The sequence below is a fragment of the Thamnophis elegans genome, chromosome 1 (genome assembly GCF_009769535.1).
Source record: "Thamnophis elegans isolate rThaEle1 chromosome 1, rThaEle1.pri, whole genome shotgun sequence".
NCBI classification, from domain to species: domain Eukaryota; kingdom Metazoa; phylum Chordata; class Lepidosauria; order Squamata; family Colubridae; genus Thamnophis; species Thamnophis elegans.
In genome coordinates, this window is record NC_045541.1 from 186243891 (window position 1) to 186260579 (window position 16689).

General features: G+C 60.9%; 1 protein-coding gene across 5 annotated transcripts; it reads right to left on the minus strand.

Moving 5' to 3' along the window:
- Positions 1–16259, minus strand: LOC116502444 (occludin-like). Of its 5 annotated transcripts, none has more exons than XM_032208349.1 (9): positions 16169–16259; positions 11512–11623; positions 9968–10798; positions 7508–7666; positions 5583–5722; positions 3344–3544; positions 2721–2892; positions 2234–2275; positions 1–866 (listed from the first exon to the last, which is right to left on the minus strand). In XM_032208349.1, exons 3-9 carry the CDS (start codon positions 10685–10687, stop codon positions 765–767), a joined length of 1536 nt encoding a protein of 511 aa, XP_032064240.1. In that variant the 5' UTR covers positions 10688–10798; positions 11512–11623; positions 16169–16259; the 3' UTR covers positions 1–764. The 5 variants fall into 5 exon arrangements, with proteins under 5 accessions (XP_032064240.1, XP_032064235.1, XP_032064243.1 ...); XM_032208344.1 differs by having other exon boundaries at positions 11512–11726; positions 16169–16246; XM_032208352.1 differs by having other exon boundaries at positions 11512–11620; positions 16169–16239.
- Positions 16260–16689: the final 430 nt, after the last annotated feature.

Below are 16689 nucleotides of genomic sequence, written 5' to 3' on the forward strand. Positions count from 1 at the left end.
GAAATTTTCCCACGTTTATTAAAGGAATAGCTTCACTATGATTTTTTTTTACAAAAAAGATCTGCCCCCCCTCCCCATTTTCACAATATATACATCCCCTCCCCCAATGGACAGAGATTCTGCTGGGCTTTTTTGGGGGGGGGTCTCAAGAGCCAGCTGTCTCAGGAGAGCACCTGGGCCCCGGGCTGGCTTTTGGCAGCAACAGGAGGCAGAAATGCCTTCTAGGGTGGCATTGCCAAGCTCTACCAAGTTCCCAACCGCAACCTGAGCTCTTTGGAGCAGCAGCGTTTGCCAAAGAGACCCAGGTTGGCACAAGGGAGGGGGGGAACAGGAGGCGCAGAAGGAAAGGGAGGACAGGTGAGTGCCAAGCGGGTATCTCTGCCCCTGGGCAAACTCCTGCTTCCTTCCTTTTCAGATGCCCGGGAGACCCCAAAGAAAGAGCTTTGGGCCAATGCCCACCGTCCTCCCTGCTTGCCCAAGAACTGGACACCAGCATTTTGGCACGAAAGGGGAGAAAAAAATGTGTCAGCGTAAAAACAAGGAAACCTACAAAAATCACACACGCTGGACGGGCATCCTCGTCTCTTGGAGGGGGGGCACCAGCGCACGGGCACCCCAGAGTCTTGGGGGGCTTCACCAAAGGCCCCAGGCACAAAGCAAAGGAGGGGGAGCCGCGTGGCACATCAGAGTCCGTCCTTCTGGGCCCCGGGAGGAAGCCGGGCCCCGGGCCCCTCTCACGGGAGGGAGGGGGGGGCTCCCCAGGCTCATCCGCGGTGCTTGTCGTATTCGCTCACCATCTTCTTGATGTGGAAGAGCTTCTTCCTCAGAGATTTGGTCTCCAGTTTCTTCTGCTGGTAGTCCGGTGTCTGGCAGAGGGAACCTTGGGTAAGCAGAGCTGGTGCTGGCCTGCAGCCCCCCCGCCCCCCCCCCCCCCAGGCTGGGAAAGATCTCCCCCTCAAGGGGGCTGCGGCTGCCTCCTCCCCAGCCCTGATCCCGGGAGCTCCAGGCAAGAGCCCTCCGGGGGCATCCAGGCCACCCCCAATCCAGAGCGGAAACTGGAAGCTCTGAAGGGGGGGAGGCCAGCCGTGCAGGGTCTCCTGCTTGGGCAGAGGGGGGGTTGGGCTAGACCAGTGTTTCTCAACCTAGGCAACTTGAAGATGTCTGGACTTCAACTCCCAGAATTCCCCAGCCAGCGAATGCTGGCTGGGGAACTCTGGGAGTTGAAGTCCGGACATCTTCAAGTTGACAAGGTTGAGAAACACTGTCCTAACCACTGCTGGGGAATTCTGGGAGTTGAAGTCCAGACATCTTCAAGTTGCCAAGGTTGAGAAACACTGGGCTAGATGACCCACGAGGTCCCTTCCAGAGGACTCTGCACCTCCTGCTGTGGGGAGAGTGGGTGGAGGGGCAGGAGACCCCCCCCCTTCTGCCCAAGCCTTGCAGGAGCCACACAAAACCAACTCAGAAAGAGAGCCCCCCCCCAAGGACCCCCCCCCCAATTCATAGAAGTCCTCAGTTCGCTTAGGGACCATTCACAGTTACAACGGCCCCGAGGAAGGGACTTACGACCCTTGTGGCCTCCCCTGTGGTCCCGGGATCAAAATCCGGACGCTTGGCAACCGACTCATACTTATGACGGTTGCTGCGTCCTGAAGTCACGCGATCCCCTTTTGCGACCTTTTGACCAGCAAAGCCAATGTGGGGGAGAGTCGCATTCGCTTAACAACCACGTGATTCGCTTAACAACCGAGGTGAGTCACTTTGCAGTTGTCCCCTGCTGGGCTTTTAATGTTTTTTATGACGTCGCTTGTAAACCGCCCAGCGTCACTGAGGCGAGACGGGGGAGAGGGAGGGAGGGATGGGGGAGGTTTGATGAGTCAAGACAATGAATAAATACGGTCGCCTTGGTAACGGATCTGGGCCCCTCCCCCATCAAGGGCAGGAGATGTGGGAGGGGCCGATTTCCCCCAGAAATGTCACCCGGGACCCCCCCCCCCAAAAGGCAGAATCGGACCACAAGTCTCCTTGGACTCCCTTTGCAGAAATGAGGGGGGGGGTCTCTTTGGATCCCCCCCTCTGGGCCCCAATTCTGGGGGTGGGCTGGGGGGGAAGGAAAGAGGCCTGGGAGTCCCAATAAGGGGGCGGAGCTATGTCCCTTCCCTCCCCCACTGCCTTCCTATCGAACACAGCCCCCCCCCCCCAGCCCCCCATAATGGCCGCTGATGGGACTCACCCGCTTCAGCTCCTTCAGCCGGTTATACTCCTCTGCCACGCCCTGCCAGAGAGACACCAAGAGTTGGGAGCGGAACGGACAGGGACGCAAAGTGGAGCCTCCACGTTCAGGAGCAGTACAACTGGGGCAAGAGCCCCCTTGGGCAGCTGTGGGCCAGGCCCACTACCAGGAGCTGTGGGGCTGTGGAACTGGACTCCAGCACCTGGTGGGGGGGGGAGAGGGACTGCTGGGGGGGGGGCTGGAGGAGCAGGAGCCAGCCTGCCCCAGATACGGCCCTCACGCCCCACCCACCCACTCAGCTTGCAGCTGGCATAATGGCAGCTGCAGGGCATTGCCTACCAGGAAGCTTCCATGCCACAGAACAGCCTTTTCCACCAGGCCCCGTGAGAAGGTGGGCACCGCTCCAATTCCTATTGGGGTTCTTGGGGGGGGGGCGAAGGGATGCCTTGGACAGGGGCCCCTCCCAGTGGCTGCCAGCCCTGCCCACCTGGTACTGGAGCGAGTCCTCCGGGAGCTGGTCCAGCTGCCGGCTGAGCTGGTTGATCTGGTCGTTGATGCCATCCATCTCGCCACACAGCTGCTTGTAGCGCTTGAGGTCGCTGTCAAAGTCCTGCTTGTACCTCTGGCGGGCATCGTCGGAAGGGATCGGCGGGTAAAGGCTGCGGGGGGACGGCAGGAGGAGCTCAGCCACAGGCCAGGGGGGTGGGGGCACTGTGGCTCCCCCAGCAGCCCCCCCAATCTATGGAAGGCTAGCAAGCAGGAGGAGACGCCCCCTCTTCACGCACTCTGAGTGCTTCTCCTTTCTGGATGTCTGGGGGGGGGGGGTCTGGGGAAGAGCCAGGGCAGAGGGGGGGGGGTTCCTGCAGAGTCTGAGGATGCCCCAGCAAGACCCAGGGCCTCTTCCCCCAATGGGGCTCCTTCCGCAGGCACCCCAAAATTTACATCGCCCACAAACTGTGACCTGTCTGAATCTCTGCCCTCTTTTGGTGCCAGGGCTGGACGGTCACTGAGTGAAAGGTCATCATTCACGCAGGTGGTGAAGGTGGCGGTCCTTGCCTTTTTGCAGACCCCCCCCTCCCATGCCAGCCCCCTCCCCGTGCGGCCCCTCACCTCCCCCACTCCTCCGGCTCCTGCTCATCGCTGGAGTCCACGGCCGTGGTGTAGTCCGTCTCGTACTGGGGCTCCTCCGGGGCGGGGCTCCTCTGGCGAGCCCTCCGGCCCCTCTGGGCGGGGGGCTTCCGGGGGGTCTCTTCCCAGGTGCTGGAGCTCAGCGTCCGGGCACGTTTGTCCAGGGGGGGCTGGAAGGGAGAGCTGCGGGGGGGGGGGGGGAGACAGGCCAGAAAATCAAGGACAGGTGACCAAGGGGGGGAGGGTTATTTGGAGGCCCTCTGACTGCGCTGACCCCTCCCCCCTCAGCCCCCCCATGAGTCCTAGAACCTCGTAGCTGGAAGGGACCTTGGAGGTCTTCTAGTCCAACCCCTGTCCAGTCGCTTCTTCAAAGGCCCCACAACTTTACGAAGCAAAAGGTTGATTGTTCCCCCCCCTGTTAGGAAGTTTCTCCTTAGTTCTACATTAGAATAGATTTACAGTCTTTCTCAACCTTGGTGACTTTTAAGTCCTGTGGACTTCAACTCCCAGAATCCCCCAGCCAGCGCAACTGCGCTGGCTGGGGGATTCTGGGAGTTGAAGTCCACAGGACTTAAAAGTCACCAAGGTTGAGAAACACTAGAATAGAATATATTGAATATAGGAAATAATAGAAATTACAAAAGGGAAAGGAATGTAGGTGGCATAGAATAGAACAGGGGCCTTTTCCCCATCGCCTGCCAAAAGCAGGGAGAGTCCGGGGGGGGGGGGGTCGTGCGCTGGTGTGTCCACACCCATAATGCTATGCGCCCCCTGAGCGCATGCGTGCGACACCCCCTCCCACTTTTGGTGAGCGATGGACCCAGAGACTCTCTAGGAGGCTGGGGAGGGTGGAAACAGCCTCCCATGTCCCCCCCCAGAGCCCCCCCCCCCCCCGGAGGCTCCCTTGAAAGCTCCAGGGGGCAAGAAATGGCCCAAAGTGCAAACCGGAAGCCCATCCCCCAACTTCTAGTTTGCTCCTGGGGTTGATTTTTAGCCTCCGGAGGGCATCAAATGGCCGAAAAAGAAGGCCAGAATCAGCTGACCAGCTGGAGTGGGCAATGCCTCGCGTGCCCTGACAAATGGCTCCGTGTGCCACCTGTGCCAGGCTGCCATAGGCCCACCATCACAGGAATGGACCCTGGCGGCTTCCTGGTCTAAGCATGGGGAGGGGGCTTCTGCCTGGCCCGTTTCCCACCATTCTCTGGCTTCCAGACAACTCCCGAGAAAGTTTCGGCCCCCTTTCAGCCATAAAGCCGCTGGTCATTAAGTGAACCCATGGGGGGTGGGGCTATGGGCTGGAAACGAAACTGTCGTAAATCACAGCCATGGGACCAAGGGCCACTAGGAGTGTGAAAGTGGCCGGTCGTAAGCCAAGGGCTGCTTTCGATGGTTCTCACACCTAACGGCCTCTCCGTCCCTCCCTGCAGAGCCACGGGAAGAGCTGGGCCGCCTCTCAAGACCGGCCAGGAGAGAATCCGGCCAACTGGGGGACCGTAGCTCCTCAATGGAGCCCCCCAATCCAAGAGCAGTCTACCTCTTCTTAATGTTAGACAAGAAGAGGCGGAGGAAGAGGTGGTCTGCTCGTGGCTCAGCCTGCCCACTGCCGATGGGCTCTAAGGCTCCTCCTTGGTCCATCGTCCCCAGCCCTGGCAGCCCATAATGTCCCTCTGCCCTGGATGAGGATAGGGGCCCAAGGGAGAGTCCCGGGGCTGGGCCATTCTGTTGTAATATAGTTCCTTATGTAGGTGTGGGTCACCCATGGCCCAGTTCATACTAGGGCATGCGGAGCCACGCTGAACCACACAGGAGAAAACAAACTCCTCGAACGCCATAACATCCTGATAGTGCATAACATAACATCCTGAGATGTGCCCTACCAATGACGCCCAGGATTTAACCATATATAGACTGAGCAGTAGATTAGAAATTGTACTTTTACAGGCTGTTTTTACTCACATGCTATTGCTCCTCCTGCCTTTGTCCTATCTCAATAAAAGGGGCTACCAGACCCCCAATCTGGGTCGCTCCATCCCGAGAAAGATCGTGTCCGTGTCTTTTCTCCACATTGGCCTCATGGACGACCCACGGGACCATTCAGTGGAGCCTCCACAGGCAGCTGCAGTCTTCCTCTGGCACTAAAGGAGGGGGGGCTGGCAGCGTCCCCCTCACGGCCAAGCCCTGCCACCCCCTCCTCCTCCCCCGGGGGTCCCCTTGGCCTCACCTGCTCCGGACGTTGACGGAGTAGTCGGTCTCGGTGTACCCGGGGGGGCTGGCGGGAGCGTGGAGGGGGCCGGTGGGCTTCTCCGAGTAGACCAGGGTGGCCGTGTCGGTGGGGCTGCCTCGGCCATCCACATTCTTCACCTGCAGGGGGGGGCAGCGGGAATTCCTCAGCTCCCCCGAGGTGGGGGCCCAGAATGTGACCTCTGACCTCAGTCTCCCCCGACCTCCCAGAGAATCCCCTGCTCACCCACCTGTAGCAATCCCATTCCTGCCCGGTTCCCTCCCTAGGAGGCCCAGGGCTTGGGAGCCCCCCCCCAAATCATCCCCCACCACTAAGAGGTCAGCCTTGCCTGCCCACCCCCAGAGAAGGCGCAGCAACAGCTGGAAAATGGAAGCGAGGAGGAGGGGAGCTCAGGGCAGTAACATCTGGCAGGCTGGACTCAGCCCCCACCCGGGCTTCCCAGATGCCCACTGCCCAAGCTGGCCTCTCATTCCCTACCCCAACACTTGGCTGTTGCGTCCACCCCATAGCTACACCCTCCCCGGCCCCCTGTGCCCACGCCTGCAATCCCACAGCTGGGAAGGTTGTGCCAGCCGGGGATGGTTGCGCAAGGCTGGGCACTCCCCTTCCTCTCCTCCTGCCACAATGCCCCCCTTTGCAGTTCAGCCCTTCCCTGCCCACCTAAGCAGGGGGTTAGACTAGAAGACCTCCCAGGTCCCTCTTATTCTGCCCACCACCCCATCGGCTGACCTTTGGCCAGAGGGGAAATGGCATGGCTTGCTGTGATCCAGACTTAGAAACAGCTTCCTGCTTCACACACACAAACACAAACACACACACACACGAACGCTGCAGAACCAAGTCTTGGGGGGGGTGTCATGTTGCCCTTTATACACCTGCCCCCCCCCGCGATTCTCCTGATGGACCCTGCCCCCTCCTGAAGGGCCAGCGGGAGGCCAAAGTCCCTGGCTAAGCCACCGCCAGAGTTCAGCTCCGGGACAGAGGCAGCGTGGAAGTGGTGGAAGGCTTTTGTCTGGGGAGGGGGAGGCCCAGGTCCAGCCCTGCCCCCCCCCCCAGGCAGGTCCAGCCAGGCCCCACGGCCACCGGTCCACGGTCACAGCCAGCAGGCTCCTCCACCCTCCGTGGTTAATCATTGACGCAACCGAAAGCAGAGAAGCGATAAACAGCCGGCTGTACTCTCGGTTACACACAACACAAACACACACACACACACCCCGGGGGCAGGGCTTGTGGAGGTGAGACGTAGAGAGGGGAGGGGGGAAATGGAGGAACTGGGGGAAATCCATGGGGGGGGGAAAGGCCCAAAGGAATCGGGAGAGGAAGATTCCTAAAACAGCCACAGGGAGAAAAAGGAAAAAGGGGGCTCTCCCGGGGGTCTCTTCCCAGCCAGGGGGCTGCCAAAGGGGCCAAGAGGGCACTGCAAGGTCACAGAAGAGCTCAGATCTGGCACAGTCCCCTGGCAGCAGAACAGCAGTGCTGGAAGGGGCCTTGGAGGTCATCTAGTCCAGCCCCCTGCTCAAGCAGGAGACTCTTAAGCCCATTTCAGGCAAACGGCTGTCCGATCCCTCGTTAGCGACCTCCAGGGCTGCAGCGTTCGCCACTTCTGGTGGCAAGTCGTTCCGCTGGCTAATTGTTCTAGTGGTCAGGAAATTCCTCCCGAGTTCCCGGCCGCTTCTCCCCTCGGCTAGTTTCCAACTCTGAGGCAGAGTTTGCGATGGGCGTTTTCTCCTCCCTGTCTACGGAGGACCAGCACCGCTCAGAGGAAGCCCCCTACCCAAAATGGATGCATGGCTTGGGCGGAGAGGGCCCCCCGTGGTCCCTCCGGAGCCTCGAGGGCTGCCGCTGCCAGAGCAACCGGGGTCTCTGGGGCAGCTGCCCCCCCCCACAGGAGCTGCTCCACTCACCCACTCCTCCACGTTGGGACCCTCCTCCAGCACCGGCGGACGCTCCCAGAAAATGTTCTGCTTCCCAAACCTCCAGATCTTCTGCCGGGTCTTGTGGGCGAAGAAGCAGATGAGGCAGAGCAGGATCACCAGGAGGAAGCCGCAGACGATGGCCACGGCCTGGGAGGAGGGGGGGGCAGGAACAGAGGGGGACAGTTAAGCCCTTCCGGGTCTCCCTCCCCTCCCCCAAATTCCCGAGAGCAAAGCGCGGCTCCCTCCCCACATCCGAAGGGGCTCCCGGCGGGGGCTGAGGGTCTCCACGGACGAGTGAGGGTCTCCTCCTCTGCCGGAGAAGATCTCTGTAGAGCAAGGAGAGCTTGTTCCGTCTGCCCCAACTTCCTCCAGATGCCCCCCACCCACCCTTGGGGACAGTGAGGGCGCCCGTTTTGGGGGGTTGGCACGATTCTCTGGGCATCCCACCCACGAAGCCTTTTGGGATTCCAGGCCACAAAAACAGATCCTGAGCCAGGTGGAAAACCTCCAAGGTGGGGGGGGGGGCTTGCTGTGGGGAGGTCAGAATTTGGGGAGGGGGCTCAGGCCGTTGGACACCAAGAGTTCCCCGAGGGGGAGAGCCAAAGTGGAGATGAAAAGGCAGGAATGGGGTAGGGGAGTGACACCCCCCCCCCCCCAAGAAAAGCTTTCTTACTTTGCAAAACCATCCCATGGCCGGACCCAGCTCAGCCCCCCCCAGGGGTCCCCCCCAAACCTTCTTCCCTCCCAGGCCAAGAGACCTCAGGTGCCCCCTAACACAGTCTGAGCCGGTCAGTCCTGGGGTGGGACACCACCAGGAAACCCAGGGAGTTTTAAATTGAACTAGGGGCCAGGGAGGAAGCCGGCAATAAACCTGCAAATTTCGGTTACACGGTGTCTCTCTCTTAATGACCGCGTGGCTGGTCCCAATTGCTTTGTTATTAAGCGGAGACTAATCTGTTGCAATGATGAAGTTGGCAGATATGATTCCTTCCCCTGCCCCCCCTCCCCCTTATAAAGCCCCCTTATGCCCCCAGACGGAGCCTGGGCTGCTATTCGCCTTCCAGCTCTACGGAGGGTCCTGAGGGGGTGGGGTCTTCAGCAGCAGGGGGCAGTAGGGCAACTTTAGGTCTTCAACTCCCAGAATTCCTTGAGCCCACCGGTCTCGTAAAAGTTGGCCCATGGTCCACCCACCCACTCCCACCCAGGCCTTTCGGCCATCCGACCAGGGGATTCACGAGCCCAGCAGCCACTTCCCCAGGCCAAGAAGGCACGGCGGCTGGGCTGGGAGCCTCCCGTGGGCTTATCTTGTTTGCTCAAGTGGGCAGCTCCGAGGGTGCCACGGCCGGACAGCCCTCGACCGAAACTGATTGCCCGATAAGCCCTTCGGCTCTCTCTTCGTCTCTCCTGCTTGTTTACACACACACAAACACACACACACCCTGGTGACTTCCGGGATTGGGACAAGGGAAAGGTGGTGAAAGGCCGTGTTAGGCAGGGAATGGGGCTGCCCCACTCGGTGAAAAGGCAGCCTCGCCCGTAACTGGCACCCTCCTGCCCACCTGTGTTCAAGGGCTCCTCTCCACTGGCACCACCGTCCAGTTGCTGGGCCTGTTCAGGCAGAGGCAGGGGGGGAGGGTCAAACCCTGCTGGGAGGGAGGGGCAGGGGAGGGGGCAAGGGCTTAGACTACGTTGGCCAAATACGGGCACCTCTAAGTCCTATCTAGTGTGAAGGACTCAGTGTTTCTCAACCTTGGCCACTTGAAGATGTCCGGACTTCAACTCCCAGAATTCCCCAGCCAGCATTCGCTGGCTGGGGAATTCTGGGAGTTGAAGTCCGGACATCTTCAAGTGGCCAAGGTTGAGAAACACTGTTGAGAAACACATTAACCCATTGAGTTATGGCCGTAGTATTATTTATCCTTTTATCACCTTTTTTCTTCCGCTTCTACAGGTGGGACACTTTTGGTATTACTGCTGCTGTTGTTGTTGTTATTGTTATTCCTGACTGGTCATCATGATTATCATTTTCATTAGGAATTATTCTCTCCATCGTTTTGCAAGGACCAGACACAAATTCCATTTCACAACCTCTTCTAGTCTGTCCTATATTCCATATTCTAGAATAAAAATTTCCTGCACGGGGTTGGGGGGGACAATCAAGAGGGCCTCGACATTAAGAAATTGTGGCTGCCCCAACACTCGGAGCTTTTTAAGAAGAGACTGGACAGCCATTTGTCTGGGGTGGCCTGCTTCAGCAGGGGGCTGGACTAGAAGACCTCCAAGGCCCCTTCCATCCCACTCCATTCCTGTACTCCTGTTCTATAATTCTGTAATTCTGTAATTGCGTTCTACCCTATTCTTAGCCTAACCCACCAGCCGGGGCCCCAAGAGGAATCACGAGGGCCGGGCAGCCCCCCCTCCAATCCCGTCCCCCGGCCAGACTCCTACCTCCTGGGGGTCCACCATGCAGTAGTGGTAGAGGTACTGGTTGTAGAGGCCTCCCCCGGCGTAGACCTGATTGCACAGGGCCAGGATGGGGTTGGCGGAGTAGTAGCTGCCCCCCATCTGGGCCTGGGGGTTGACGCCCATGATGTAGACGATGGAGGCGATCAGCATGACGAAGGCCATCAGGGCGCAGACCACCAGGGCCGCCAGGTAGAACTTCCTGGACCGGGACGCGCCCGATTTGGTGAGGCTGGTGATGGCCAGGGCCAGCAGGGCGATGAAGCACAGCACCGACATGGCGATCATGAAGCCGTTGGCCGCCCGGGGGTTGGTCACGCCCCCATAGTAGCCCCCCAGGCCGTAGCCGCCGTAGCCACCATAGCCTCCGCCGTAGCCGCCCAGGCCGCCGCCGTAGCCGCCCAGGCCGCCGCCGTAGCCCCCGCCGTAGTAGCCGCCCCCTAAGCCGCCGTAGAGGCCGCCGTAGCTGTAGTCCCAGACCAGGGTGGAGGCCACGCAGGCGAAGATGGCCACGCAGAGCAGGATTCCCAGGCCCTCCAGGATCCGCATCACGCTGGGCGGGGAGCTCCACTTGTAGAAATGCTGGGGCTCGTCCTCCATGTAGTAGGAGCCCGGGGGGGGCGACTTGATGGGGTACCCGTAGTCCTCCCCAGGGGGGCCGTAGCCGGCAGGGGGGCCGTCGAAGGACCTCTTCGGACTGAACATCCTGGGCACAGGATCAGGGCAGGTCCAGCAGGGAAGCCCCGGTGGGGGAGGGGGGGCAACGGAGCCCCGTCAAGATTCCCAGAGAGGCTCTTTGGCTACGCCTGGCTGACGCTGGCAGAGAAAGCGGAAAGGGGAGGTCAGCGTCCTTCCTGCGGCTCTTGGGCAATTCTTGCACCCCCATGCACCCACCCGTGATGGTTGAACAAAAGCAGCGGCAGAACCCACAGGGGAGGGGAAGCTGGACCGGGCCCCCAAGGTCAAGGGGAGGCAAGGATTCCAGGACCCCCTGGCACCAGAAACCTCAACCGGACCTGCTGGGATCTTTAAAAACCTCTGTTCTTTCTACATCTACATGGCAGTTGTGAAAAAGAGGAGGGGCTGGGGGGAGACACCCCTCTCTTGGGGACTGTGGGCTTATTCCCTGCCCTGGGTCCCAATTGCCCCCTCACCTCCTTCTCTGCCAGATGAGCCAGGCTGGCTCTCCTTCCAGCTGCCCTTGACTGACCGAGGGGCTGTTCCCGGCCACCCCCAGTGGGTTTGCTGGATGTCGTGGGGGGGGGTCTAAGGCCCCGGGGAGGCTGCTGGGCTCCCAGCCGGGCTCCCAAAGTGAGCAGGCGAAGAGAATCCCTGACCTTTAACCCCCCAAACAGGAGACAGGGACGCTGAAGTACCCGGAGCCCATGGGGGGGGGGCAGGAGGGACCCGGCTGCTCTTCCCTGCTGGCCAGAAACCGCTTCCCTCTGGGGCTCCCGGGGGCGTTTCTCCACAGCAGAGGGGATCCAGCCGTCAAAATTCAGCATCCCATAATAACATTACCAGTTTACCTTTATCGGAGCCTCTTCGATCCCCAAGGAACCGGCTGCTGATGGCTGCTTGCCCAGTTTTTATAAACTCCGCCTGATCGCAACTCTTCCCTGCAACCTCTTTGTCGCCCTGCTGTCAAAGGTCAGAGAGGAAGGGGGTTCTTTGATGCTCTTCCTTGGAGGGCTGAGCCCCCCCCGGCCGGCTCCGGGCTCTGCCCTCGGCCCCCTTCCTCTTCCTCCACCGGAGAAAGGAGGGGAAGCGCTTGACATTTGCAGGAGAAATTGGGGGTGCTGGATTTTCAGATGGGAGTTTCTGGCAACTTAAGGATGTGGGGACTGCCAATCCCAGAATCCCCCAGTCAACAACCGCAGGCCCTGGTTGGCCACGGGGCAGCATGGGGGGCAGCAGTGGGGGGCAGTTGCTCTTTCGGGGGGTGCCAGAGAGCCTGCCGAAGGGTCGATCCCCGAGTCTTCAGCCCTCGAAGTGGCCGGTTGAACTTCCGGGAGGAAGAGATTCCCAGAGTTAGGAATGAGGAGGGAACTCCTGGCTGTCAGCCCACAGAATTGGCTGCTTCATGAAATGGGACAGCATCACGGGTAGGAAACCCTGGAGGAAAGCCTGTACTGGCAGGGGCCAGACTAGATGACCTCTGAGATCACTTCCAGAACAGAGAATGGCAGAATTGGAAGGGACCGTGGAGGTCTTCTAGTCCACCTCCCCCCTTACCCTCTACCATTTGACATAAACGTCTTTTCTTTAAAGCTTCCAGCAACATCCCAATCTCTCTGGGGCTGCCCCAAAGAAGAGGGAGTCCAGCTGGCCTCCAGGGCACCCGAGGGCAGGGCAAGAAGCAATGGGTGGAAACTAATCAAGGAGAGAAGCAACTTAAAGAGTGGAGGAGGGATTAACCAGTGGAACAGCTTGCCACCAGAGGTTGTGAGTGCTTCATCACTGGAGGTTTCCAAGAAGAGGCTGGGACAGCCACCACTCTGGAACGGTAGAGCAGGGGGCTGGACTACAAGACCCCCAAGCTCTATTCTGATTGATTGATTGATTGAGGTGGGTGAGGGGAAGGAGGAGGGGTGGGCTGAGTGCTGCTCTCAATCCTGCTGCCCTGATTGGAAGCGGGGCAGAGGTTCGCCCTGCATAGCGGCATCCCCCCCTCCAGTGCCAGTCCCGTGAGACTGAGCAGGGGCACATCTCCCCCCACCCCAAATATCTGAGACCAGGAAGCAGCCCAGCCCCCCTTCCCAACACCGGAGCTGCGCTTGGCTGTTCCCAAGTGCTCTGGACACCCTTTGCTCACTTTCCCAGGGCTGGAGGGGACGGGGGGGGGGGATGCTTGCCCCCCCCTCCACTTCCCAGCCAACCCTGCCGTTCCCGGGGGATCCGGCTGCCTCTCACCAGAAGGCCTGGCCGCCTGCCTGCCAAATCCCTCCAGGCAGCTTTGCAACTCTGTCTCCGGATTTCAAGGCTGTTCCTGGAAGGCAGAGAAGGAAGGCAGAGGTCCGGCCTGCCTCTCTCTCGCTGGCCCAAAACCAGGGAGGGTTTTTTCCAGCCAGGCAGCTGCCTCCCCCCCCCCCCGGAGCCCCCCAGCGCTTCCTTCCCTGCAGCCAAGAGGCCTGTCGGGTGGGCTTCCTCTGCCCCCACCCCTGCCAAACCAGAGACCTTCCCCCAAGTCTTAACCCAAGAGGCCAGGCAGCTTCTCCTGGGGCCAAGATGGGCAGCCAAGAGAGAAAGACGGAAACACACAGAGGAGGAAATGCTGGTGCAAATCACAAACAGCCACAGCCAAGGAGCCCTTCCATCCGGAGGAGATGCCCCCCCCCAGCCCTGGAGGGGAGGGAGGGACCCACTGCAGGGCTTTGCTAATCCCACCAGTGCTCCCCCCCCCCGCTGGTCCCTCTGGGGCTCTGTGGGCCCAGCCTTGGGATTTACAGGGGGGGGGCTCCTGCCTGAGCCCCCAAGGCATCTCTTCCTGCCAGACTCTATCCTGGGCCCCAATCCTGGGCAGCTTCTCGAGAGTAATGGGCTTGCTTACTCTGCCTGGGTCTCTGCCTTCCCCCCATCCCCAAGGCAAGCCGCCCTCCCATCCAAGGGAGGGAGAATTGTTTCCACTTTTGGCCCTTTTGCAGAGTCTCCTCCATCTCCTCCGTCTCCATCTGCGGGTGCCAGGGACGCCAGGAAGCCTCACAGTTACAAGCGAGTAAATACAAGCCCATAAATGTGGGTCCCTTTGGTTCTGACCAATCAATCAGAATAGAGCTGGAAGGGATCTTGGGGGTCTTCTAGTCTCCAGGCCTTTAATCATCCTCGTTGCTCTTCTTCTCTGCACTTTTTCCAAAGTCTCAACATCTCCTTTTGTAACGTGGGAACCAAAACTGGATGCAGTTAGTTTTATAAAACTAAGGTTTCATAAAGTGCTACTAAGACTTCCGCGGTTTTGATTCTATGCCTCTGTTTATACAGCCCAGGATCAATCCAGGTTTTCTTTTCTGCATAAAAGGATCCACTGAGAGAGGTTGGTACCTGGGAAAGAGGCTCTGAAGGAGACCAGAAGGAAAAGACACCCCCCCCCAACTCTGTGGGGTGCCCATGGCTGGCCTGAGCGCAGGGGCTGCCAGCAGGACTGGGCGGGGGGAGACCCGCGGAAGCCTTGGGTGGGGAGGAAGGGCCCATTCAGAGGGGAGAGGGGAGCAGAAGCCAGTCCCCTTTGGGGGGGGAGATAAAATCCTGCCAAAGCCTAGGAAAAAAACCATATTTTCCGATGAGCAAAGGCCAATTTATATTTTATTCTCCCTATCTTAGCTATAAAACTGAATGTTGTTTTGCCCCAAGGAGGAGAGAGATGGACTATTTCGTTTCTTTCATACCTGGATTTGCATTTATAATCTTAATTTCTGCCTCTTTTGGGTTGGGAAAGGAAACGCCAAGCCTCCCAGCCCAGAAATAGCTGAACCCCAAATCCCCCCCCCGGGGGAGCTTAAAGGACTTTGCAAGGCAGCAGAGGACTGGGGAGGGGGCGGCAACGGGCTTCCCTCTCCCCAACCGCTGAGGCCAAGGCCAGCCCTCCCCTCCCCTCCCCTCCCCTCCGCCGTGGGAAAGAGGGAAAGTTTCCTTACTTGCAGGCGCCCCCCCCTCCCCACATGCCCACAGTGGCCGGACTACGGCAGGGCGGCTGCAGCTGCTGGGATCGCAAAGCCCTCCCCTCCCCTCCCTCCCCCCCCTTCCAGCCCGGAGTCTCCAGCGGGGAGACTGGCGAAGCCAGGGAACATTTCCCGCCGCTCGTTGCCTCGCTTGGGGCCCGGCCAAATTCCTGCGAGCCACACCGGCGCTGTGGACGTGCGCGGCCGGCTGTCTTTGGGAGCCCCCCGCGGCTCCGGGGCACAATGCCTGGCGGGGCCGGGAGCTTCCGCTCCGCCCCGGCTGGAACGGCCAGCAGGCAGGTAGGCGGGGGCCGAAAGGGAAGAATGCGGGGCGGGGAGGGAAGGGAAGAGGGGCGCATCGTCTGGGGAGGGGGGCTTCCTTCCTTCTGAGCCCCCCCGACCCTCCATCCCTCCCTCCCCCGCCATTTGGGCTCCAGCAGCGGAGGAGGAGAGGAACCGCTCCCCCCCCCGCTCTTCGGCCCGGAGGCTGAGCAGCGCCCTCCGCCGCCCCCTGGAAGCGCTGGGAAGGGGCGTCCATGCCCGCTTCACCCAGCGCCCCTTCCCGCTGCCCCCCTCCTCCCCCTCCGTGCCCAGGAATGGAGGCGGCGCGCTGTTTCCCAGACTGAGCTGCTCTCCCTCCCGGCGAGGAGTCTGCCCGGGAAGAGGGGGCAGGAGGAAGGAAAGCAGGTGGGAGGAAGAAGGGAAGGGAGGGAGGGAGGGGGCAAAGAAGAAAGGAAAGAAGGAAGAGGAAGGAAGGGAGGAAAGAAGAGAGGAAGGGAGGGAAAGGAAAGCAGGTGGGAGGAAGGAGGGAAGGAAGAAGAGGGAGGGGAGAAGGAAATAAGGAGGTGGGGGAGGAAGGAAAGCAGAGGGAGAGAGGAAGGAAGGAAAGAAAGAGAGGAAGGAAAGAAGGAAAGCAGAGGAACGGAGGAAAGCAGGTGGGAGGAAGAAGGGAAGGGAAGGGAGGGGGCAAAGAAGAAACGAAAAAGGAGGAGGGAGGGAAGAAGGAAAGGGCAGAGGGGAAAGAAGGAAATAAAGATAGCAGAGAGGGAGGAAGAAAAGCAGAAGGAAGGAAAGAAATAAAGAAATAAGGGAGGGAGGGAAGGAAGGAGGAAGGAAGGAAATAAAGAAAGCGGAGGGAAGGCAGGGAGGAGGAAGTGAAGAAACAGAAAGAAAGAAAGGAGGGAGGGAAGGAAGGGAGAGAGAAAGAGCGGGCGGGCTGAGCAAGCGGAGCCAAGGCGGGCAGCGGAGTCCCGGCCGGCCCCTTGCCCGGACGAAGCTGCTTGGGCGGCGGGGCGAGGCCCCCAAAGCCCCTTCCGAGGTGCTGAAGCGCGAGCAGCGCCGCTCTTCCCTCTGCCCCCCCCTCAGCCGGGGCGGCCCCCGCCTTGACCCCCCCCCGGCCCCGCTGGGCAGGGAGCCCCCCAGGAGGGAGGGATGCAGGCGGGGCCCCTCGGGGCTCTCCTGCCGGCCGATCCAGGGTCGCCGCCGCCGCCCCGCCCGCCCCGCCGCGCACCTGTCGCCCCGCCGGCCTCACCTTGCTGCGCCCGCGGCCTGCGGGCTCTTCGCGCAGGACTGGAAGGCTCGGCGGCGGCGGCGGACTGAGGCCGAAGGGGCGGCGCCCACGCCCTCCCCCGCCCCGCCCCTCCCGCCCTCCCTCCCGCCCTTCCACCTGCTGCCCGCCCCGCCCCCGCCGGGCCCTGCGGCGCTGGACCTGCCCGGCCTCCCCGGACGCCCCTCGGCCGGCCGTTCCCCCGGGGAAGGGGGCCCGGCGGGACCCCCGCCGCCTCCCCTTGGGCCCCCCCGCAGCCAACCCAGCGCTCGGGGCCGCGAGATGCGCTCAAGGCATCTAACCCCGGGACTCCCCCCCCCCGCCGACCCCCCCAAGAAGCGCTCTGGGAAAGTTGGGGACTCTGCGCCCCAGGAACAGCGGGGAGCCCAAAAGGCCGGCTGGGCGCGATGGGCCTTGTAGTCCAAGAGCCCCGGGCTGACAGCGGCTGCTGCGGGGGAAGCCAGGCGGGCAGAGCTCGGGGCGTTTCCGAGGGTCCTTCGGCTCCT

Bases quoted from the DNA above. Each gene is read 5' to 3' on its own strand.
- LOC116502444 (XM_032208349.1), bottom strand. From the start codon at position 10,687: ATGTTCAGTCCGAAGAGGTCCTTCGACGGCCCCCCTGCCGGCTACGGC. The intron at 5,723-7,507 runs GTGAGTGGAGCA...CCCCCCCTGCAG, and splicing joins GTCCCAACGTGGAGGAGTGG to GTGAAGAATGTGGATGGCCG. The intron at 3,545-5,582 runs GTGAGGCCAAGG...CCCCCCCCGCAG, and splicing joins TCCGTCAACGTCCGGAGCAG to CTCTCCCTTCCAGCCCCCCC.